Genomic DNA, 26,613 nt, shown 5'->3' on the forward strand with positions numbered 1-26,613 from the left:
GGATGGAAAGACCGGTGGCATTCTTATGCATCCATCTGGTTTGATAATTATGAATTTTATTTTGGCTGATAGTGTGGCCATCATAGCCAGCACTTGGGAAGATCTAGAAGAAGTGATTAGCCATATAGCAAGTGATTCTCACAAAATTGGCCTCCAGTTAATCTCCATGCTCTACCTTACTAATCCAGTAGAGCAATAAAGATAGAAACTGTTGAAGATGTAGATTATTTTACATATCTTGGAAGTGAAGTAAGCACAACATGAACTAATATTCTGACTGAAGTGAGCATCCAGTGTTTTTAATGTCCTTTCCAGATTCTGGAAATGAAAAGACATATGACAGAGCGGAGAAGTCCAAATATATTGTGCAACTGTACAACCAACGGTTCTTTATGGCTGTGAGATCTGGATTACTAGGGTTGAAGATCATCCCTGTCTACAGCACATCTTGTATCACATTTCCAATACTAAATGAAGTCTACAGAAAGTGTAAAGTAGTGGACGTCTCACACTTAATAAAAATCAAATGATGGAAATGGACCAGCCATGTGTTGAGAACGCTGACAACCAACTGCCAAAGCTAGCTTTCATCAGCTTCAATGAACTTATATGGACATGCCTCCATTGTGGGGGTCACATTATAAAGAAAAGATTCATCCAAAAGGAAGCAGAAGACATTATACTGAAGCTGCTAATATAGCACAAACTTGCAAATTTACCTAACTACATTTGCTTCCAGTCTCATGCAGTGGAAAGAAATGGTAAAAGAAATGAGTGCCTCCCACACCCTGAAATATCCTTACCCATGTGGATGGGTATAGTGACACTAAGCAAGCAAATTTTCTAGTAGAAGAATGGCCAGGGGTCTCCAGAATAATTCCAGGCCTGGTAGTTGAGCATTTCTACTAGCCAGTTCTGAAATGCAATTTTACCATGATAGCTCAATAACATCATATGCATTTACAGTATCTACGCATGCATTTTCCAATTGCTGAATATATAAAATTTCTTTTTTCTTTTAATCTATGCTTCACGTTCCATAGCTTTTCATTTTCCTGTGTCCTTTTATTTTTTTTTTACCAAAAATTGGCTTGTGTCTATATTAGTACTTAAAAATATAATACTTAAGAGTCATACAAGACACATACCTATTTTTGATTCAAGCTGAAATATTAACAGGAGAAGTGCAAGGAATAGGATGCTTTAATTTTTTATCTATAAAGTTACAACATGATTTGTTTTCTTCCTGAACTCGCCTGTGTCATAACTGCCAATTATTTTATTGAAATTTTATTAAATTTGGTGATAACTTCTGCAGTTTTAGATGCAGCTTGTAAAACATATTGCATGTATTTGCCCAGCTGTAGTTTATGAATATGACATATCAAAAAGAATGAATCAGATCACTGATCTGAAATTCAACATTTAGGGTTAGGGTTTAACCCTAACCCTAACCCTAACCCTAACCCATTTAGTTTTAAATTAAAAATTGAAACACAGGATAAACTACTAGCTGAAGTAAGAAACTAGACAAAGAAAAGGAAAGTAGTATTGTATTCAGTGTGGTTTCGATTCTTTACCTCTCACTTATCTCTATTTCTTTATTGATATTTAAGTTCTCACAGTTACCAAAAATGATTTCAGGTCTAATATTTCTCACTCTTATCAAAAATTGCAAATTTGAACATAATAAAAATCTACCCTCTGTTCCATTAAACTTGTTTTAAAATGGAGTTTTGTTATTTGTTCCAGATGAGGCTAGCCATGGTCATCTCATGAAAAAAACATGATAATGGCCAGTGCCAAGAGGTGCACTCTGACCAATATTGCTATATGCCTGTCTCAGAAATACAGTTTGATTCTGTAGAGAATTGGATTCCCAAGGAAAGTGTAGCCACCAAGGGGAATCTCATGTCGCTCTAACTATCCAATGGAAACTAAGTCCTCTTCTTATATAGCCCTTGTAAGTCTGTGATGATCATCCTCCTATTCTTTTAATTTATGCTCTTCCCATGCCAGTGAAGAAAGCTTCAGTGGCACAGCACAGTGCAGAATGACTGTGAAGCAAATGTCCATGGAGAAATTCTTGTTATGGTATAAAGTAATATTAGCTAGTTTATCTGGATGAATAGATAGCTGTCTGTCTCCAGCTGGATAGTTAATTATTCCATAGCAGAAGGAATTTTAGAGACCTCTTTTAGTGGACCCCTTTGGCCTCTTCTCTTTATCTACTTTAGACTTCTGAACAAGAATAAATGAACTGTTTCCAATATTAAATCTTTGCTGGTGAATACCTCTTTTGATGGATCCTATTCTAATTGAGGACTGATTCATCAATTTGATATCCTAAATAAAAGCAAGTTCAAAAATGCCACACGCACACACACACACACGCACACACACACACATACACCAATTAAAATAGGTTTTTTTCCTCATTTCGAATAAATTAATATCTCATTTATTTGTGGGGGGGAAACCACAGGCTTTCATAGCAAACCCCAATTAAGTTAAAGTGAGTTTGGATTTTTAACTTGGCTTGAAAGCTGTTTTCCAATACACACTTCTTGCTTTATGAAACATAATAAACAAACCATGGACAGAGTTCTCTAATTTTTTTAGCTACACTTGCTAACAGGAAGAGTTGTCAGTGTGTATTAATTTAATGCTTTTTAAATGATCAGCCAAAATTCTAGTTGAGTGTTCCATGCAATCCAGCCAACATTCAATCACAGTAAATTTTATTTTACCTTAGTTAATTAAATGTTCTGCTTTTCAGATTATATTGCCTCAGGAAGTGGCTTATATCAATAAAGAATTCAGTGTCGAGCTAGTAGCATACAATATATATTAATGAAAAAGATGGAACATACTCTGAGGCTTATAAGCTAAAACAAAGCAAGTTGCAAAAAGAGAAAGGAAAAAGTAGAAAAGACTAATCTGTTCAACAGTGCAAAAGCAAAGCTTTCTTTAGAGAAGTGTTTTTTTTTCTTCTTCTTCTTTGATGGCTTTGAATTAGTGTTGACTCCTGGCTACAACTCATGGTCTCCTGGTTTCTAGCTCAGTGCCTTAACCACTACACCAAACTGGCTTTCTCTTAGAGAAGGTAGAAGTGACATTTCTGGACTGAGTGATATGCTGGGGCCACATTCCTCCCCCCTCCCCAGTGCGGTTAAGGTAGAGAAGTGGATTGGGCCAGGAAAAAAGTCATTTTGATTTAATACCCTTTTAAAAAGAATTAAACATTAAATTTATTATAGTTATTAAATACAATTAATGTTATGGCCAGCATGCAGCCATCCTTGGCTGATCTTTAGAAGATAAGCAAGGTCAGATTGGATTACTACTTGGTTGGGAGATCACCAGGAAATAGCATTGTTGGCTAGACTAGATTAAAAGAATCTCAGAAAAAGGCAATGGAAAACATCTTTCTTATTGTTTCCACAAAAATGGTATGAATATATCTATTACGCCAGCAGAAGTTAAGCTCAACCTGAAGGAGACTTTGCCATAACATGTTTATTCTCCGTGCATTGAATAACATGTATTTCCATCTTGCATAGAAATAGTGCAGCTACTTAATAGTCCTCTGGCCAGTGGCAGAGGCCAGCATGCTTGCTCTTTTGGTGCTGCTGTTAGCAGCCATAGCAGACTTCTTTCTGGCAGCTATTTGTTAACTACTGTATTATATCCAGATCCTGAAGTTCTACTTAAACAGAGAGTTAACCAACTTCTGAAACAGTGTTTGGAAGTTATGTTAACAGTGATTAATTAATCCTCACAGTTGTAACCTGCGCCCACTGTAATATGTACTATGTATTAACCAGCTTAACACAATACAGTATTAATTTTGAAAGCCCCCAGGCGTTCCCCATCAAAAGGCAGAACATTTTAGCTTTGTCCCCTATCCAGAAATCATAACGTTGCAGCAGTCCTCTTTTCTTTAAAAACAAAAAGTGCAGCCCTTGGCTGTGAAAAGGGTCATCATCTCTGTCTTAAATCATCAGTATTTATTGACAACATGCAATTTCTGAGCAATTTCTGCAGGGTTTTATCCCCCCCCCCCCAATTCCAGATGCAGTTTGGGCAAAAATCATTTTATTGTTCACATACCTTCTGTGTCAAAAAGGCACAGGAATTCTTCCCTAGCTCAAAAGCAGCTCTGTATTTTTGTGATCGTAGAATGTCCACTGGGTTTGGAAGTGGGCTGATTTATTTCCAGCTCAGCTGCGCGTAACTTGAACTGCAAAAAAGAAAAGAAAGGAAATTCTTTCTTTTTGCAGAAGCGAAGCTCTGCAAAGCTTGTGGACAAGACATTTCCCCTTTGGAAGGAACACTTGCTTTAAAGGAGGTCCTTTAAGCGGAATGCTGGCCTGATTTGGGAGGAATGAAATTAATAAGAACATTGTTTCCCTCTTCAGAAAAGAATACTGTGCATCCAAAACACTGGGCAGCTTGACATTTTTTTAAAAAAAATCTTTTTGAAGGATCTGAGGAATGATGGTATTTTGGAGTAGAAACAGGGTGGTATGGAAGTGCCCTTTTAGTGATTTTCATTACAGTACCTGAAATCATAAAACTACCTACGAAAACTGTGGAACTGAAGGAATATTTGATTGCTACAGGATCAGTAATAATGAAATGTCATTTTTTGCAGTTCTGGTGGGAAAAGAGCACTGATTGGCTAGTTGGCTGGCTGACTTATTTATTTATACATACATACAGACAATTTATAGGCCACCTGATTACCAACATCTCTGAGCAATTTACAATTATAAGCATGAAATACAAAACACAAAGAATCATGAATGGCCCTAAAAACAACATATAGCCAAAGAAAACCCATAGAGCAAGGAGTCACTCTGCTCCTTAGCCTGGGAGAATAGCCAGGTCTTTAAAAGCTTCCTGAATGTCATCAGGGTGGGAGCCATCTGGATCTCTGGTGGGGGGGATTTCATTCCAGAGGGCAGACATGTGACAGAGAAGGCATACTTCCTGGGTCCCACAAGTTGACCCAGAGTGTTCCTACTCTGCCCAGTCGCACCAGATTTTATATCTCCAGCATGATGCGCAAGTTCCAGGTCTAACTAGTGTGAAGACCATTGGCAGATCCATATCAAACTGCATTTATTTATTTACTCATGTATAGATACAATTTATATGGCCGCCCACTCGTGCCATTGACTCTGGGTGGTATACACAGTTAAAACAACAATTAAAATAGTGCAAATAATAAATGCCTGAGGTCACAAACAGCAGTTCCCACTTACAGTAAAACTATCAGATGGCACAGCTCACCTAACTTCCTGGCCCAAGCACCTTTTAGGGGGATTGAGAAATGAAAATGCTGCTGAAAAAAGACACCCTCAATTCTATCTGATGTATTGATTCGCTTGTTAATGGATACGTTGGAGAAGGAATGATTGTGAAAATAGTTTGTTGCCAGTTTGATATTTACTTGGTGTTCTTATTGAAATGAAAGACTGTTGTCACCATAACTAGTTGCTACATACCAATTCTACTTTTAGGTTTACTTCAGATTCACTGATTGCTTCCCAAACAATCATTAAAAAATTATAGTCTCAAAAAGAGAGTAGTATATGCTCTACTTTTTCCTGTGTTGAATCAGTGTTCAGTAGATTGCCACGATATATTCTGTTATTTATTTAATTTGAGTATCTGATCCATGTTGCTTCTTCCTGAATTAGATGATTATTAGGCAAACTCTAACAATTATTTTTTGAAAGGCAGAAAATACACCCATTTGGTACCCCCCTCCCCAAATGTATTTTAGATATTATAATTCTCACAGAAATGCCTGCTTTGATTCTGGTGGAAGCACTGATTTCTTTTAGAAATAACTTATAGTATTATGTATTCAGATTATTTTTTAACTTAAACAATTATATGTATAGATATAGAGATACAGATACACATATAAATATAGATCGATTTTATTCAGTATGGCCTCATACCATGATTTTGAGCTTCATGTTGCTTGACCTCTGTGAGAAACAAGATGCTGGACTAGATAAGCATTTGGCTAGGTTCAGGAAGGCTATTAGGTTCTCAGGTGGCTTTCTTTAAATAAACTTTAATATGTTTAGGGTAACTAAATACATTGTAACTAAAGCCAAACCTCCCTAATGAAAGTATTCCTGGGACAGGTAGCCACAGCTGAATGGATGGATAGACAGACAGACATACTGTAGATAGATATGTGTCTACAACCATCATAACTTCACTAGAGATTGAACTGGCCATGCAAAGTAAGTCACCATGGATCACTATTTTCTTATCCATATGAGAGGCAGAATATAATTCACCGCTTATCTTGAACAAATGATTCTTTCTTATTGAAAGAATCCTGTGGTTGTTGTCATGTCTATGAAATTTCAGTTTACTCCTAACAAGGCAATTGGAATATTTTTAAATATTTTAGTATTAAAAGAATGTTGAGATCCCCCAGAACCAAAAGGCTGGCTTTCTGTTGGATTGGGTGAGACTATAGTGGGAAATTTTAAAATATGAAATTTATTTTGTATAATATAAAATGGTAACGAAGCATTCTGTTCTTCCACTCGCAATCTCTGCTAACACAGCCAAGAAAGAAAATCGGTCACATATTCTGCTGCATCTCATTATGTGATGGGGGGGCTTTAAAATTAGAGGCCCGCTAATGTGGGGTGGAAAGAAGACATTATGTTTATCCAAGAATTGTCAATTGTAGAATTGCCTCTACACGCTTAACACAAATGGATTGGTAATATGGAATATCCTCCATGTTTGCATTTGTGGATTAGGCCTGCTCATACTGTTTTGAAATTGTTTTGAGTTGTTATTTATTTTGAATAGTACAGCCTAAGTATAACATAGCATGTATTGGAGAACTTTAATTATGACATAAGAGGGCTATTTTTAGAATAAAATGCAGAAATGTAAAAAGAGCTTTCATTTTTTGCACCTGTTATTTCCTTGTGGTGTATTCATTGGTTTTTTTTCCCTAACTGTGAACAAATATGTTAACATACAGTTCCCTTTTATTAAAAAATGCAAATGCTTTTCATTTTATGGGTTATTTTTGTCATTTCCTGCATATTTGAAATATGGCTAAGTGCAGGGTGGCAAAAACTAGAAATATACTTGGGATTTGCCTAGCTGCTCAGTGCACTACAGCCAAGTAAATTCATTATATTCATCTATTGCTTTTCAAAGCATTGTACAGTAGAAACATTTGTACAGTTAATTTATAAACATGCGTGCATAAACGCTAATATATTTGGAAGATTCTAAAATACATAATTACAGTTGGACTTGTGTTCATATATAAAGGGATGCTAGTTTCCTTCATAAGCCTGGCTTTCTTCTCTCATCCATATTTCCAGTCAACATTAAAGCTCATAGTCCTTTTCCATCCTCTTAGTTAAAAGGGGTTCTTTGTGAGCCAGGCCATTTGTCCATCATTGTTTGAGGTCCAAACATTGGGAAAATGCTCTGTCCCTGATCCAGAGTGTTGTGAATGGCAGCTCTGCACTGACAATTGCAAGTGGTGCCTAGAAATATTCCTGAGAGGATTATTTAACCTTTCAATTTAGGGGGCATAAAGCCTTGCTGATTAATGAACTTTCTGATGGATGCTGATAAGTGGATCTGTTTCTTTATTTCCTCTAAAAGTGATTTTTCCTTCTTCCTCACATTACTATAATCTTGAACATAAAATGTGGCAAATAGATTAAAAAAAAAAAAAAAAAAACAGCACCAGAGTTTATCTGGTTGGCAAACTGGAGGAGCTAAATTAAAATTGGTCATGAAAGCAGCGGCTGAGCCCCGTGTATTTTTTTTAAATGTGGTGTATGTATTTTGAAGAGACTTTCTATCCTGTTTGCCTAGTAGTGACTCTGCTTTTGGTGCACAGTCTGGACCGGCTTCTGTTATTCACCCCCCCCCCGAAAAATGAGTTGTGTTATCTGGATGACTGCAGACACATATGCGCCCCCCTTTCTCACTGCATGGGCAGACAAGGTCGATAGCATTACAAGGTATTTGTGGCAGTGCTTGTTTCAGCTTTCAGAACTGCCAGTTTCCAGCCAGATTTGAATTACAAAAGAAGAAGCTGGCATGAAAATTGAAAGGGTTTATCGGCTAGTCTGAAGCCTCATAGCACATTGCTTATTTATGCAGTCCATTTGCACCAGGAATTTTTTTTTTTTTTTAAGAGGGGGAAATACATTTTTTTAATAAGGTCATAAAGACCCAGATATGTTTAAGATGGCAAAATAAAATATAGATACCTGTATCTTTCCAGGAAACGATTTCACTTAATGTTGCACATTAATTTAGAAGAGCATTTATGTTGCTGTCATAAATGTGTACGTTTAGTTTGGGTGTACAGATAGTCTCCAAGGATTAAGCGGGATACCTCGGCTACTTGACTTAAAAATTAAAATAGAAGAAAAAGTTCACAGCTTGAAAGCTCCATAGGAAATCATTGAAATTTTAATGCCCCGCGTTGTTTAAATAATTATTTCATTCCATGTAAAATAGCTATGCAACAGTGATTGTGTGGCATGCCCTTTAGGGAAAAATAAAGTTTGGTTTGGTTGGTTTGTTTTATCATGAAGATTTAAGACTAGCAATGTAGGAGTGTTGGTAGGTAGGTAGGTAGGTAGGTAGGTAGGTAGGAAGGAAGGAAGGAAGGAAGGAAGGAAGGAAGGAAGGAAGGAAGGAAGGAAGGAAGGAAGGAAGGAAGGAAGGAAGGAAGGAAGGGAGGGAAATCATAGAGAGAATATAACCAGTATTCTGGAGTGACTTTTAAATAAAAATTTCATAATATTTCATTCTAAGGATTGTTTATGCAGTAGACGACTTATCAGATCTAATATTTATATGGTATTCTGGAAAGAATGTTACTTCATTTATTCTATTTTCAAGTTTTATCCTTCAGTATTCTAGTTTAGAAGTCTGCCAAATTAAAATTTACCATAATAAAAATTGGAAGAAGCCACCGAAATAGATTTCATTCTGATATTTGGATATTTAAATATTTTTCTGTATAACCTATTCTGCTGGGAGTCACAATGAAATAGAATCATTCTCATCTTCAAACTTCAGATCAAAGTTAATAATATGAATATAATTTGCAAAAAAACAAAACCCTTTGGGATAATTTTTTGGGATTTCAGTATTAAAATAAGAATATAGTTTGAATTAAATCAGTTTATGACTACCATTTTAAATAATCTTGTCTGAAAGTGAGATTCTTAGACCTCACATTTCTTCAACAGGTGTTTATTAAATTTCCATAAGGATTTTTATTATATCTATGTGCCCTAATGATGCTATCACTTGATTTTTATTTTTATTTTTTTGAAGGAACTTCAAAGGAGCTGTTCTTCTCTGTTATGTATATAATACATGCTTTAAAAAATCTGCCCAGCTAAGGAATTCTCCAATAGAAATGGAATCTCTGGAGTGCATGACATGCTTAAAAACCTACTCATAAAAATTAAGCATAAATATAATAGTAAATATCTATTTTTGACAGTTTTAATAATGCCTTCCTGTCATCTAAAAAAAATAATAATAATTCTCCTTTGTGTTTGAAGCAGTGAAATTTCTTTTGTTACAATTTACTTATACCATCATGGAGCCTGCCTTTCTGTGTATTCTTTCCCTGCTACAATCTGTTAAGGGCCCAGAATTACATGAGTCACCCAGTCATCCTAGGCAAGCCCTTACTGATTGGACAACAGTTTCATAGGTAGGTTGAACTAGCATTTTTTTTTTCATAATGACAGCAGCCAGAGGAGATTGGAATTGAATATGCTGCAGTGGGTTGACAGATGTTGTAGTGGACTGAGAAGGATTTGAAAGATTTTCAGCCTTTTGAGCTTCAGGTATTGTGGGGCTCTGGAATGGCAGCAGGAGTCGAGGTGCAGTTTGGGAGGTAGAGCAGCACTGATGAAGCTGGTAACAACTTTTGACTGGATGGTGTGGGGGGGGTGTTCTCCACAGAAGCCTTCTTTTTGCTGGCAGCACCCCAGCTTGGTGAAGATGGTATCCACCAGGTGATGTCTGAATCTAGTGTTTTGGAGTCCCCAGGTACCTGGATGTTGGTGGTGAATGGCAGCAGAAGCCAGCCAACAGATGTATTGGAGGATTGGCTGCTACAGGATCTGTCACTTGGCATGGAAGCCATCTTGTCTCTGTGAGATAGTAGGATTTAGTGACTTAAAAGCATGTACCATACACTCCTTTTCTGGCTCTTGAGGTTTGCCATTTTCCACCTATGGCTTCTGGAGGACCGGGCTATGATCCATCTGTGGATTTTAAGGATGGTTGGTATTATGGAAGGGGGCATTTGAAGTGGCAATATCTTTTTCCTCTCTGATTGAAAGATGGAAGGAGGGCATGGGTGTCTTTCTACCTTCATTCATTCATTCATTCATTCATTTACACACACACACACACACACCCTGGTTACACTAGTGAGAGAAGTGGGAATTGAGGTGGTGTAATGGGGGTAAGTGAGCTGGGCTTTGCAGAAGTTGCCCTGAGAACCAATTTGACCAGCTATTGGATGTATATGCCATCTGTCCATGGATGAGGCCTGATGGTCTAGGGGAGATACTGAATGCCAGGCAATTATGGTTTATTAGGAGTGGGGGGAAGGACAGTAATGTTAGTGACTGGCAGAGGGAGATATGGCAAGAGACAGGGGTGGACCATTCTAGAAAAGGTGGTCTCAATATCTTATACAAATTCACATTCCAGCCCCTTGGCTCTACCCCAGTGCCTGATCATTGGACCCTCAGTGGCCCAGGCTTTGGCTGTTACTGCTTAATATCAGGTTGGCTTACCACATCCATTAATTAATATTGAATGAGACAGCTGGCCAGGTGTGTATTACTGAGACCTGGATGAGTGTAGAGAAGTGTGTCCCCCCTCTCAGAAAGTGGACACAGTCCTCCTGAGATGTGAGCTCAGCTACCTATTATATTTGTGACCCTCCTGGCTGATTAAGGCTACCCAGGAGGTGACATGTGGTTGGGTCCAGGTGGTCATTAATTTGTTCTTGACTGAGGGGGTGGTCATATCTGCATTTAAGGATGTAGTGGTCCATTGCCTCCTAAGAAATTATCATTCAACCCTTCATTCAATATTGAATCATTCAATATTGGACAATTTTCATCCAGCTTCCAATCTCTCCTTTTCAGGGAAGATTGTGGAGAAAGTGGCTGGACGGCAGCTTCAGAGGGCACTGGAAGATTGGATTATCTGAACCTTTTTTAGTCAGGATTCAGGCCTTGATATATTATTGAGATGGCATTGATCACACTTGTGGGTGACTTCTGGAAGACTCAGGATAACATGATGTGGCTTTCAAAGCCATTGATCGTGGTGTCTTTTTGAACTGACTTGTGATAGGAGTGGGGGTCACAGGTTGTAGTGGTTCTTCTTCCTCTGAGGTCAGTTATGTCAATTTTGGGAAGGGGAGGAAAGATCAAATCCTAGGTTCCTGCTCTGTGGGGTTCCTCAGACCTCTACCCTCTCCCTGCTCCTATTTAACATCTGTATGAAACTGCTGGGTGAGGTCATCTGCCAGCATAGGGTGAAGTATCATCTTCATACATCTCTGCCTCTGGTTGCCATCAAGGTTCTTTTTCAGTGTTTGGAGGCTGTGGGGGTCTGGATGGGGAGGAACATACTTCAACTCAACTCTAATAAGACCAAGTGGCTGTGAGCCTTAGGACCCTCATGTTGAAGACTTTTCCATTTTTAGTTCTGGATGGGGTGGCACTCCCTGAGGCTGAACTGGTGCACAACGTGGAAATTCTCCTGGACTCTCAGCTCTTACTAGAAGAGCAGGTGAAAGCCATGACCATATGCTTCTTTGCACAACTTCATCTTGTGTTTCGATTGTGCCCATTCCTGGATCCAGAGGCACTGCTCACAGTCCCTCATGTCTTAGCCACTTTCCACTTAGTTTACTGCAGTGCACTGTACATGAGGCTGTCCTTGAAGACCACTCAGAACTGGCAACTGGTTCAAAATGTGGTGGTGTGGGTAGTTAAAAATCATGCCTCAGTACACCCCTGTTACACCACTAATTCACTACCTGCACTGGCTTCTCTTACACTTCCAGGTGCAATTCAAGGTGCTGGATATGAAGCCCTTCATGGCATAGGGCTGAGTTATTTCCAGAACCACCTGTCTTCCTTTAGTTCTGTTTGTCCCACCAGATTTGGCATGCTTCTCTTATATCAAGCAGTACCATCTGATCAAACCCAGGAAGTGTGACTTCTCTGCTGTAGCACCTACATTATGAAACAGCTTGCTCCTCAAATTCAGATGGCCCCAACCCTTTGAGCCTTTCTTAATGCATTTAAGATCAGGCTCTTCCCACAAGCACTGGGCTAGAGCATTGTTTCTTGCCATATTTCTGTAGTTTAGTTTATTCAGTTTATGGTCACAGACCAAAGGATTTCTGTAGATCATAGACCAATTCCTGTAGCCTTTCAACTTGGTAATGACCATCATGCTAATATGACTTCATCTTCTAGTAGGATTCTTGCAAACAGGGAATATTTCAAAGGTATCTTGAATGCTGACATGCCTATTTTACAGAATTTCAGTATACTCCTTCCATCTTTGTTTCATCTTCTTTAAGTCAGTTACAATCTGTCATTTGGCATCCTTTAGCACAGGGGTCCCCAACACCTGGGCCACAAACCGGTACCAGACTGTAGCCTGTTAGGAACTGGGCTGCACAGCAGGAGGTGAGCAACAGGCGAGTGAGCGAAAACAGCTGCTCTCCGTTGCTCACATTACCGCCTGAGCTCCGCCTCCTGTCAGATCAGCGGCGGCATTAGATTCTCATAGGAGCATGAACCCTACTGTGAACTGCGCATGCGAGGGATCTAGGTTGCATGCTCAGAATCAGACATTTATTTTACTCTGCGCATGGCCTGCCCATTATTTTTTTTACCACTTCTGTCCGTGCCTCTTTCCCGCACTGCGCACTTGTCTCAGTCAGAGTTTTGGTAAGCCCATAAGCTTTTTTTTTTTAATCTGTTCAATCGTGTCCAATTCTTCGGAGACTGCCTGGACAAGTCCCTGCAGTTTTCCTGGCAAAGTTTTTTTCAGAAGTAGTTTGCCATTGCCTCCTCCCTAGGGCTGAGCCCAGCTGGTGGACTCAGGGGAGTTGGATCTTCCGTTGCATCATGTCTTTCCGACGTTCACATCTAGGCGATTCCTATCCCTGTGCAAAGCGCTGCCAGCGTTTCCTCCCACCGAAATAATAATAATAGAAATAATAATAATAATAGAAATAAAGTGCACAATAAATGTAATGCGCTTGAATCATCCTGAAACCATCCCCCCCAAGGTCTGTGGAAAAATTGTCTTCCCCGAAATCGGTCCCTGGTGCCAAAAAGGTTGGGGACTGCTGCTTTAGCATACCAATTCAAGGTTGGAACCTTCTTCTGAGTTTGGCTATCTTTTCAAATACATTTGAAATGTGTGTATTTCCATCTTTGGTGTCTTTACAGATGTCGTTGTAATACTTCCTTTTTTATATATATAATTTTTATTAAAAAAAAAGCTTTTACAGGATTAAAAACTACAGAAACAGGAAGAGAATTAGAAAAAAAAAGATATGAAAAGATAAAAGAAAAAGAAGTGGTAAAAGTCAAGAAAAGAAAAAAGAAAGTAAAAAAAATATCTAAAGGAGCGACTTCCAATCTTCTCTACAGCAGTTACAAACATAATTATTACCATTTCCACCCTTCCATATTATATATCATGGTTCCCTTCTTCCCATAAACAACTTTTTTTAATCAGTAAATCTTGAGATTTTTTTTGTCCATTTCAACAAAAATCATTGTTTTGGTCCATTTTCAGCAAAAAGTCCATAAAGGGTTTCCAAGGTTTTGTAAAAGTAGCTATTGTTCCTTCCCTAATCAGACTAATCAATTTAGCCATTTCAGCAAGTTCTGCCATCTTCACTCCTCCATTGTGGGTGTTTCTGTATTTTTCCATCTTTATGCCAGTCGTTTTCCTTGGGGAACCTAAACAAAGCACTTTCCCATGGAGGTACATAGTATTTATTTAATTAATTCAAAGAAACTTAGTATAAACAAAGTCCAATGGTCCCTTTGTCTGCTTAAAAACTTTTATAATCTAAACTCTTAATTTGCTTTTTGCTGCAAGTTAATTTTTAAATTCTTGTAATTTTTCCTTTTCCTTCTCTGTTAGTCACACCACAAGTCATAGGAACACTCACTGGGTAGTCCAATTAAACTGCTGCTCCAAAGATCTCTTTTAGCTTTTAGGGAGTTATAATCCAAAGTGCTTTAGAAAGTGGGGTTTGATTAGATGCAGTGTCCATTAAAGGCTGCACTGGGGCTGCAAGCCTGATTTTCCTCCCTCAGCTCCTAATGCTCTAGTTGCAAGGTGCCTGCAGAGTCTCTGTGGATCCCGCAGGCTTTCTTATGAGGAGCTGCCTTCCGGAGCACGTGTGAGTGATCTCTTCAACTTCTCCTTGTCTGGAGAAGCTCCACTGACCCAGGCTCATCACCCAGTCATGGTTCCAGCCTCAGCGTCTGTCCGTGATTTTGGAGACTCATCAGTCCGTCATTTTCCCTACCTGGAAGTCTGTTGTAATACTACTTCCTGCCTTTTTTAACACCTCTCTGAAACTCTTTGTTTCTTCCTGATATTTTGATCTTCCTTGGCTTTGACTTCTCTCCTATTCTTGACAATTTATTCATTTATTTTATTTATTTAAGAGACTTATATGGCCACCCATTTTGTAAAACCCAACTCTGGGCAGCTCACAACAAGAATAATGCCAAAAACAGGGGGGAAAAGGAAAATCAACCACTTCCATCAATCCATACAATTCTCAGATTCCAACCTTACCTATCCCAGCACAGACAGTTTCCACTACCTGGTCTGACATCCAGTTTGCTTTCTTCTGGTTCTCTATCAATGAGGTTCAGGACTTCAAAGTAACTCCTGATGTTCTCCTTGAAAATAGTGAGTACATCTTCAAGATCTTATCATGGAAACTAGTTGGTTTTGTTCTACTTTAATTTGAATTTACATATGAGCAGTTTGTGATTTGTTCTATAGTCAGTTACTGGCCATGTCTTTTTGTTATAATTGAGCTGTTCAGCTTCTTTGTACCAATCCTATAGTCAAGTTGATTTCTGTGCTCCATCTTGTGATGTCCATATACTGTATATAGGCGTCACTTTGGTGGTTTGAAGAACGTGTTAGCAATGAAGAAACATTGGATTTGCAGCAACTGATAAGTAATTCTCCTGTTTCATTTTTGTTTCCTAGACTACATTTTCCTCCTCATTATTTCTAATGTTGACATGTCAGTCTCCAACAATGAGCAGTGCATCGTGCATGCATGTTCTGTAGATTCCAGATTGAACTTGATAATAAAAGTCCTCAACTTTCTCTTCCACATCTGTGGTTAGAGCATAAACTTAGATAACTGTCATATTAAAGAATTGCCCACTAAGTCTAATTGATATTAATTGGCTATTGACCACATTGTACCCAAGTACTATCTTTGCTGTATCCTTCATGACAATGAAGGCAATGCTGTTCTGTCTTTGTTTCTCATGTCCCAGATAATAAATAACATGAGCTTTTGAATGAAAATTTCCAATTCCAATTCATTTCAATTCACTAGTGCCTAAGATGTCATGGCATAGTGAATGTGTAGTCATTTCATCTTTCACTGTGTTGAGTTTTCCAGTGTTCATGCTGCATACATTCTGTGTCTCTACTGTAATTCTGTCTTTCTAGTTTTGGATTTTCATTTCCTGCATGGGAACATCAGCAACTAGACATCACAAGGGCTTTAATCTAGCCACATCATAAACTCTATTAGCACTTCAAAAGGTCCTCAGCTCTTCTTCAGTAGCATATGAGTGCCATTCAACCTGCATGACACCATATCATTAATCACTTTATTTTGTGCATCCATGTTGTTTTCTTGGTAAAATACAGGAGTGGTTTACTTTTGCCTTCTGCACAATATGAAATTATGCCTTTGTCATTGTCAGTGAAGAGATCATCCACCTCCAGGATCTTCATACACTGCTGCTGTCCAATATAGGTGCCTGCTTGCTGTTGCTGGGCAGATGGGTGTACTTGTACCTTACGTCATGCCTTGGGTGGCCCCACTGGGAGTATATACTGTTGGTGTACAGTCCTAGCATTCTTCACTCATAGTCTTGGGAGCACCCTCCTGCCACAATGAGGCAGTATAACAGGATTGGTGGGGAGGGGACCAGGGAGAGAGAGATCCTTTCGTTAAAAAAAATTACTAACAGCTGGTGATATAAACTCACTTCTCAAAGTAAAATAGATAAGAATTCTCAAGTCATGGATATGTTACATATTGTTTCATTCTTCCCCAGTTTATTGTTAAATATACCTATAACATGCTTTATCTTGTTTCTTTCTTCTAGAGCTTTCATATTAGAATGGCTGCCCCTATGTTCTGGTATGAGTCTGTTTGGATCTTAGTTGGGTACAGGATAAAGACCACATTGGAGTAGATGACTAATCACTTTTGCATAGAACTAATATTTCTACTGCTTTTACATTATGGGCTTACTTCTGCATTCAGAACATTTATTGGGCCATTAATAAGTTATAATTTATCATCAATATCTGTTACTCTTGAAGAATGTCTCTGAGAGTTATTTATCATCACCATCATAGTCTTTTGACCAGTCCAGAATAAGAACAATCATGCAAAAGTAGCAGGGTGAACAATCTAAGGCTCTGAGCCTAATTAGCTCATCACTAAACCAGTTCCTGAAGATTCATTTGGCAAACTCTACAAGCTTCAGCACAAAATTTGGCTGTATTAAGTGTAACAGCTGAGTCAATATCTGCCAAAGACAAATACAGATCTACTTGGTCTTTTAGTTAGAAATGGATTGTTGTTAGTAGTACAAATTCTTTGATACTATGATCAGTACAATAAAGCATGAGTCAGTCTCACTATCTTTTGTGCCTCTAAGGCAGATCTTATTTCCCACAGGATTATTACAGTATATACGCTCTAGGACCGCTGATGGTATAACATGAGGCAAGCCAACTTAAAAGTTCTGCACCACTTCATTGTGGCTAGATGGATAAGGAATCTGGCCAGTAGGATAAAATTAAAAAACCTCCAGAATAGATGGTGTCTGATAATTTAGCCAAATCCAGTTGATGCTCATAATCTAATTTGTCTACAGGTAGTCCTCAACTTATGACCACAATTGGGACTGGAATTTCTGTCGCTAAGTGATGCAGTTGTAAAGCAAGACATCATGTGACTACATCGTTTAGTGACAGCAATCCCAGCACTCCCTGTTGCTATTGTTAAGCAAATTCCACCGGTCATTAGCTGAGGACCCACCCCAAACCAAGCCATTCCAGGCTTGGTCCCTCCCAGCCCCAAGCCTCAGTAAGGTAGGGGATGCCTCCAACTCCCCCCACCCACCTGTCTCCCCCCACATCTCTGCCCTTTTGGCTGCCTTGCATCCTGCCTTGTGGACGGCAAGCAGCCCCAGAACCACGCAGCTCTGGGGCTGCTTGCCATGCCCTGGGAAGCCAAAGCCACCCAGCCCAGTCCCAGCCACAGTCGCTTTCACCACCCTGCACTCTGCCGCCTCAGCTGACCTTTGCCATCTTCTTGCTCCCGCTGCTGATGAGGCGTGCCTGCTGGCCACATGAGGCCATCTTCCCCAGGTCTCACAAGGAAACTGCCATGCACGATCTGGGATAAAAAGCCTCACCTGGCCAGCAGCTGCCTCACAAAGGGACAGGCTAGGCATGCCTCGTCATCAGTGGGAGCAAGAAGATGGCAAAGGTCAGCTGGGGTGACAGAGCACAGAGTGGCAGAGGGCCAAAAGGGCATAGATGGTGGGAGATAGGCAGGTGGTGGGAGTTGAAGCTCCCCTGCAGTTGGAAGTGCAGGCGGGCTGCCAAGCACCCAAATTTTGATCATGTGACCGTGGGGGCACTGCAACAGCCATAACTTCGGGGACTGATTGTAAGTCCCTTTGTTCGGTGCCACTGTAACTTTGAACAGTAGCAGAACAAATGGTTGTAAGTCGAGGATTACCTATACTAAGATTAATGTGACTCTCCATGATGAAAATAATGATGATGAAGTGATTGAGTGGAATGCTTTGGTTTAACTACTTTCAGGAGGACCCACAAATGTTTCCCATCTCTGTCCCTTAAAAAGCCCAATCACACTGCTGAAATTGGCACCAAAAGGCATGGTTTTAAACCATTTAGAGGTTTTTTTTTTAATGTGAACAAGGAATAATTTCCTTCTCAAAGACCTCCCGTTCCCTCTATCCTTAAAACTTCCCCCAAAGAGAGGGCAAAAATTCATCTGCAGCCCTCCAGCTGGTTAGGAGAACAAGTTCTCCATTTTAATGAGAACTTGATAGTTAAGTTTTGAAATGTTGTTCAAGCTCACTCTATCTTGTTTAATCAACACCAGCATCAACAAACTTTATGCACAGATGAACCTTCTCATTCTTCATGAATTAATTTCAACCCTACAGCCAAAACCTCTTAAAATAAGTTAACTTTCTTGGTGCAGTATCAAATTAGATAGTTAACTGGAAGGTAAATGGAAGGTTCTCTGGTGAGGTTTGCATAACTAAAAGGATTAACTGCCCCATAGGATATAATGCATGTCTTTATTAAGGTAATAATTAGATGAGTTTTCTTTCAGAACAGTGCTTGCAATCATAAAAATTTGAAACCTGCTACTGTATATGTTTGTTGACATATGTGATTTTATAAATGTAAGTTTTGACAGGGGTGCTATGAAATATAATGGACCAAGAGAATTCTCTTGACATTGCTATTTGACATAATTAGGGAGACTACTCTTTTTCATCATCAAAAAAATAAGTTTCTTTAACATGAAGTTTTCTTCTTATTAGTGAGGGATGATCAGTTATTAGAATGTTGCATTCTACATAGTTATATGTAATCCTAAAAATAGCCCTGGTTATCCTTCATGTTGAAATCTTTGGGATAGGCATACTTTTTTTCTCCTTGGGGTGATGCTATTTGTTAAATACAGTAAATATTGCATTTTAACATTTAAAATATATTTGGTTATATTCATTCTGATATGGAGAGGGACCTAGAAAAATCTGTCTCTGGCAGAGATGTTTCATCCCTAAATAGTTTTGTTCTGATCCAACTTTCAGTTTTCTCTGCATGGAGATTTATTTGGATTCATCTAATGAAGATGCCAAAATTTCCAAAATTCAGTTGTGACCAGTGGGGGGAAGGGGGTCCATCTTGACTGGGCAAGAAAGAGAAGGCCAAGTAGGAAAATAATTTGCAATAAGTTTTGAACACATGTTCTACTTGTGTTTCGGTCCACATACTAGAAGATACTTGAACTGGAGAAATGTATTCTTCCCAAATCAGAAACAGACTTACATGGCTTAAGTACTTCACAGATCTCAGGATTTTTCCAATTAAAAAGCAGCCCTATTCAGATGCGCACTTTCTTTTTTCTCAGAAGCACACACCTACCGTCTACATTCTGATGCAGAGAAAACTTGATCTGATGTCAAGAACTTCAGCTATTGTAATATGCTTTGTGTAGACATGAGAGAGTGTTAACAAACCAAGTAAGAGTTGATATAAACTGATCAATGTTTCATAACAGTTAACTTCAGACTCAGCAGATCTTGGAGTATTAGTAAGCATGATTTTTCATGTTGTATTCTGCTGTCAAAAGCAAGTAGTTGTGGATTTGTTTGCCAGACTGTGTGAAAGCTGGATTTTGATAGCACTTTCTCTCAGACTGAAGATACTATTGTTGAATGTCTTTGTATATTTAATAAATTAATATATGATTAGGCTTAAATTGTTCATTCCTGAAGAGTTTTCCATATTAGTTATTGATTGTATGTGCTTTGTGAAATATAAGCCATAATACAAAGAACTATTCAACTATTTTCATAAATCCTGTGGGCTGTTTATCAAATCAAATCTTTATTATGGTCTTAGACCAGCTAAGGAGGGTGGGGTACAGTCAATTAAAAAGCATTGAAGATACATCAGAGTCTAAAAAAAATTCTGAAAAGCTAGAAGATATTAAAACGGAAAGTATATGTAAAAGTCTACAAGAATCTACAAGAAGGGGTAGGAGCATTAAGTGGGTGTAGGGGAGCATAAAAGGTTCGTATGTGAAAGACTATATCAAGTTACAAAGCACTCTAATATGACAAACTAGATGTCTTTTAAGTCTAGTTTATGGCACAAGTCGTCATCCAACAAATTTTAAGGGCTGCTGCACAGAATGTATGTACAACATTATACAGTATGTTGTGCCAGGGTTGGTATCTGAAAGCAGCAGGGAAGTGTAGAATTATCCTGTGTGCCCTTGGTATTTGTGCACTAATGGTGAGATGAGACTAGGACGAATGTCTACAGCTTCTGTGTGTCCAGTCACAGGGGCATTGTCTCTCTGGGTGAGGAATCTTCCTGTATCGGCCTTCAAAGACAGCAGAGGGGAGGGCATACCATCCTGCCTGAGTAAAGGCCCTACGGTGTTTAGGTACTTTGAGTTTAGTTAAGTATGCCATAGGGGAGGCAGAGTACCTGTTGGATTCGCTGGCAATAAAATTTGAGGTCCTGGCTAGATCCAGTTGGCACTCTGTGTCTGCTACATGCTGTTTAATAAGTTCTTTGGCCTTGTCATACCCCATGCTGAGTAGAAGACCTGAAGCCCAAGGAAGAGATTTTAGTTGCCACTGCCTGTTTCCATGTGGATTGAAAATCATCTCTCATAGTTAATGGGGCAAGGGCAAGGGGAAATAGTTAAGTATGGTCACCCACACTCTAGCCTGCACTCTCATGAACTCTGTCTCTAGTCACAGGGTAGCATTAGAGACACAATTAGGGACTTGAAGGGCTGATCTTAGAAACTTGTATTGTAAAAGTTCTGATAGTACAAAATTGGAGAAGGGGCCCAGCTGGGCACCATAAAGACGTTGTATATTGGCTTGGCTTTGAATAATTTGTGTGCTGTAGGTATACAGTGGCCATATAGGTTATTTAATTTCCCCCAAATTTAGGAAAATGTTCAAAAGTTATTTTTGCAGTTGACCTTAAATAAGAACCTAATTCAAAGAAAAATGTTAACACATCCATCAAGCAGGAAAAAAAAATCATTTCATTCAGTTCAACAATGTTATTTGAATGTCACCTCACTTCAGAGATGAACAACCTTTTGATGATCTTTGAGCTGAAGGCTGCATAGTGAACAAAACTGCATTTTCCCCTGTATGGTGAGGTAAATTTTGGAGGGAGTTTTTAGGTTGTAATATTTTGAAAAGTATATGCCTATCTTGTAATGTTTGTATGTGTTGTAGAGCAGTAAGTTACCAGTTTTTAGCAGCCGCAAACAGTGGGGATGCTGAAAGCTTCAAAAAGCAAACTCACCTATCCTTGGCTTGTTCAGTGCAGTGTAACACAGTTTTTAAAAAGCAATCAAAACTGTGTTCTCTCAATGAATACTGTAGGAGTGCATGGAGCGCCAGCATTGCTAAACCAAAATAGGTATGTATGGATCTGGTCAAACATTTCATTTAATAGGAGTATCTAGATAATATTTGGGAATCCAGAGTGAAAGCAGCATGCAAATAAAATAAATAAAACAATGGATTGATTTCTCCCAACTGAAATTTGGAAAAATAAATTGTCCATTTCACATCGTACTATAACTCTTGGGGTCCCCCCCCCACTTTTGTCTGCATATGTAGCTGTAAGATAGTACAGGGGGAAAAACCCTGTGAATAAATAATGTCTTTTAATTACTGAAATTTAAGTCAGATACATATCTGAAGAAGTAATGAGCTTCATAAAAAGAAGGCCTTATTGGATCAAAGTCAGTTTAAGATAAGGGCATCTGAAGGTCACCGAGGGAGCTGCCCAGCAGTCCCATTTGCATAAAAAATTACTGTTCGAAATAGGCCGGGAAGGGAGCCCTGGCGTTTTGATCTCTTGGCCTTTGTCATGGAGATTCCTTGCAGAGCAGGCAGGAAGGCCAATGTCCCAGATAATGATGAACTGTTTTAATGGCATTCATTCATTCATTCACTCATTCCGCACTAACTACTCATGCAGAAAAAAGGGTTATGTAAAATGACATTAGAAGAAAATCGTTTGTAATCGTTGCATCGGGGCTGCACTTTGAGGAGACATTAGGAGTAAATCCGTGGCGTGGTAGGCTTATGCTTTATCTTCTGATATTTACTGAGTTTACTGGTGCATGAAAAGCTTTCAGGAAGAATAGCAGATGGGATGGACCTTTTATAGGTAATGCTATCTACTGGGTTATTACTTCTATATATTGATAGTGAAGTAATCTTCAAAATATCACTCTACAAAATATAGATTATTTAAATGTTTCTAACAAAAAAATCCCATAGCAGAGCTGCTGCTATCGTTTTCTACCTATTGGATCAGAAACCTTAAATGCTTTTTAAAACCTGAAATAATTAGAATATAGTGAACTTGACAACATATTACGGGGGGTTCTTTTTCCTCTCTTGCCTTTTGGACAGCTGTAGGGAGATATGCAGAGTTAAACTGAATGGCAAGTATTCAATTTAATTTGTCTCCTTAAATCTGACCTTTTCAATTACATAAACAAAAGGAAGGGCCTCGCAGACATCTTTTGAGGTCACAAGAACACACATCTTTCTTGCCGCCCGAAACTCCTTGAGGATTTTTGTGAGATTTGAAAAGAGAAAAGCTGCTTCTCATAATGTTCTCATAAAATCTTTTTGTTCCCATATATTCTACACTATTGGGTGCCAAGATAATATTTGTTGGAAGTGATTTTCACCAGCCGTTATCACCAGTTTATTGAAATCGCTCTGCAGTGAGATGGGCGGTGACAAATTTGAAAGATAGATAGATAGGCAGGCAGACAGAGAGACAGACAGACAACCCTGGCAGAGAGATCAAACTATTCGAACAGTTCAAACTACTACTTACATTCAGTAATAGAAAGATTCACAAATCTTCAAAAACATTAATTGTTAAGGGATGGATATTAAACAATAGGATTTTAATTATACTATTGAGATCATTTTTAGAATGTATTCGTACATGTAGTCATTAGTCACCTTTTAAAAAAAAAACTCAAGATAAAACTGATGTTAATCTGTTTACCTGTAATCATCACACTCTTCAATCCATTCATTTCAAGGATTGTATAAGAGCATTAGGATAAACCAGTAAGATCTGTTCCTCATCCAGATATATAAAATAGATGATTTTTTTTCTTTTGTTTTAAGCCATGTTAGCTAAACATGAGTTATCTTTCATTAGTTACTATTGTGCAATGAAGATGTGTTTTAATGAAGACATTTTTAAAATGAAAAGGCTTTTTGTACCAGAAGTTGCTTCCCACTGAATTCAACCAATCTGTATGTACGCCACCCAGAGTTTGTTGTATGGCGCCCAGAGTCACTTTGTGTGAGATGGGTGGCTATATAAATATGATAAATAAATAAAATTGTGTTTTTCTCCCTATCGAGTTTCCCAGACTGTTAGAAGTGGTCTTCCATGCCAAGTTTGAAGGAGATAAAGTCAGGAATTCATCTGTGCCTTAAATCAGAATTTAGATATCTAGAGCAGGAGTTCTCAAACTTTGCAGTGCCTTGACCCCCTAAAATAAAGTAATTTCTGTGACACCTCCCATGAATAAAGCTAACAGTTTCTAACACACACAGAGAAACATATATAGTGGTAGAATGCTCAAACTTTATAAAGAAAAATCCATTAGGAATAAACAATAAAATAATCAAATTTAAAACCATATTTTCTATAGGGAAGAATGAGCTTGCAGTTTTATGTAATTCATGAAATCTGGGTATTATTTTTGAGACAGTCATTCTGATTCCACATACATTTTGAATTGATATTTGCTCTTTATAGCAGAAACTTTAGAAAATCCTGATTTGTGGAAAGTCTTGTCCATACCAAATGGAAGCAAATGTTGATAGCAGTCGGGCCTTAGATGTCCATGCAATGAGACTTGCACATCCTGAGCTGGAGCTTTGTAATATCATACTTTGGGCTTGTCCAGGCAGAGTGCTAACGAATTCTACCAGGGTTCTGGCTTTGACCCACATAAGCCTGATTGCTTGCACATGCAAAGTAGGATTGTGGTCAGAACCAATTTGGCTGGGCAAAATGATTGTCTGCTTCGAGAAGGAAGCTCGGAGGATGATCTGATAGGGCTCACATTACTGTATCCAGTGGGGAAAACCATTCTTGATTGTGAAGTATGACAATCTACAGAATGAGAATCTTAAGAGGAATACATTTTTAAATTTTATGGAATGGTTCCATTTATATTTTGTCTTATATCTGTGGGTGTATATATGTATGTATGTTAGAACAACATTTAAGTTTGCACAATTCTATCACTAAGTTGATTTGTAATCCAGTGAGGGCCACACTGGGTATACATTCATGTTATACGCTACCTGTCTTCTGATCCATACACATATTCATCCCCCCTTCCTCCCAGCAATTCTGTTTTCAGTTTTAAGTTCCTCTCAGCAGGAAAGTATTTTTATTAACTTGGTAATCAAGTGAGAGATAGCAAATAGAATTGCAATTAGTGCAAGAACATAACAAAAGTTAATGCATGGATACTTTGGGGCTTGACTTAGAAGTATTTCTTCATTTCTTATGTGCAAAAGAATGATTTTTTTAATGTGCTGCCTGTTACAACACAGTTATAAGTAGGTTTTCTACAAAGCAACTTTTCATTTTATCTGAATTTGGTTATTGCTGATAGTTGATAAGATTAAGGCTGCAATAATATGGACATCTTTATAGGTGTAAGGCATGTTGAATATGGTGATATATATAATAGAATTACAATATAGTATTTTTTAAAATGAGTAACAGATGTAATTCCACTGCTATTGATTGGATGGTGAAACTACATTGTTTTAGTTATAGTTAATCTTACTTGGAATTTTACTAAGTTTCATTGCTGCCAATTTTTCTGTTTCAGACTAGACCAGGACCACTCAAGAAGGCTAACTCTTACTCTCTGCAGCCTGCTTCAGTGTACTGTTACAACTGTGCAGAGAAAGGCCATTATGGATTTGTAAGTCTCTAATACTATTAATAAATATTCTGTTAACAAAAAAACATTAACCATGTATAACGTAGGACCAATATAAAGTTAGTTGTGCTAAGAGAGACTAAGATTTGAAGTGTACTTACAAATAGTTGTGTGCCTTATACATTATTTAATTAATACAATCAAAACTGGTAAATGGCATTAGTTTTACTATTTTACTTCTATAGGCAGGAGAAGTCAAGGATAGGATATAAATTCTAGGAATGCTGTGTATCTTGTGTCACTATGATTAGCAATGTGTAAAATGTTCAAATGTACATGATTCATCCATAGATGAAGAATCTCTGATACGTTTAGAAGTGGCATTCCAAACTTTCTGAGGTTTTGCAGATAGTAAGAGGGTTGTTTCTCATATAACATGAATTATTAAAGTGATACAGAAGGTAATACAGATAGTCCTCAGTTTATGACTACTCGTTCAGCAACCATCCAAACTTGCAACAGTGCTGAATCAGTGGTACTTATGACTGGTCCTCAGAGTTCTGGCCATCGCAGCATCCCTGTGGTCACATGGTCACCATTTGCAATCTCCTTTGCCAGCTTCCGACAAGCAAAGTCAATGGGGAAGCCATCTGGAGGTCGCAAATGGTGACCACCTGATGTCCTTGCTTAACGGCCTGTGCAGTTCTTGCTTAATGATGGCAACCAGGACAGTCGGAATTGTTGTCGCTAAGCGGCGTAGCCATGTGGCATTGCTCTTTACAATCCCATCACTTAACGATAGAAATTCTGGTCCCAATTGCCATCATAAACCAAGGACTACCTGTAGAGTTGTTAGGCCCATCTCACATTCTGTGTTTTCTACCTTAACCACTGCTTTAAATTTTAAACTAGATTAATAACCAAAGCTTTTATTGTTTATATCTTATCTTCCTTTGTTTTTTACTTTCCTCATGCAATGATTTAGCTATCTAGATGTGTTTTATGGGGTTTTCTTTCAGGGTTGTGATACTGGGTTTTGCTAGGTTACTTTGGTTTCTGGTAAGGTCCACATTTGTTTGTTTGTTTCTTTATTACAGTACATTTTATACCACATATGTATTTTAAAAAATTGCAAGTGATGTAGAAATAACTAAGTTTATTTATGTACATTTTCCAAGTCATCTTTCATGTAATTTAAGCCCAAAACACATAAAGTAAACATACATACAGTATTACCATGGCTTATATGGTTTGGAGAAAGTCAAGAAGACTGTTTTGGTTGCGTAGAGCTGGAGGTCTTGGATAGATGAACAGAATGTAAATAGAGCTTTTGAACACAATTGGGAATATCAACAAACCCATCTCAGGGAGGAGAAAAAGTAAAAATAAGATGGCAGATGGTAGACATTTATTGTGATAAATGCCCTATTTTTGAGATAAAACACTTTCAG

General features: G+C 38.3%; 1 protein-coding gene across 1 annotated transcript in view; it reads left to right on the forward strand.

Moving 5' to 3' along the window:
- Nucleotides 1-26,613, forward strand: part of ZCCHC7 (zinc finger CCHC-type containing 7) — a 146,034-nt gene that overhangs the window by 109,382 nt on the left and 10,039 nt on the right. Inside the window, exon 7 of the mRNA XM_088130008.1 lies at nt 25,109-25,204. Coding sequence (XP_087986134.1) covers nt 25,109-25,204 — 96 coding nt within the window. The remainder of the gene's footprint in view (nt 1-25,108; nt 25,205-26,613) is intronic.

The sequence above is a fragment of the Python bivittatus genome, unplaced genomic scaffold (assembly GCF_059951505.1).
Source record: "Python bivittatus isolate LINGU-HERP-01145 unplaced genomic scaffold, Pbiv_v1 ctg000850_np1212, whole genome shotgun sequence".
Lineage (NCBI taxonomy): Eukaryota > Metazoa > Chordata > Lepidosauria > Squamata > Pythonidae > Python > Python bivittatus.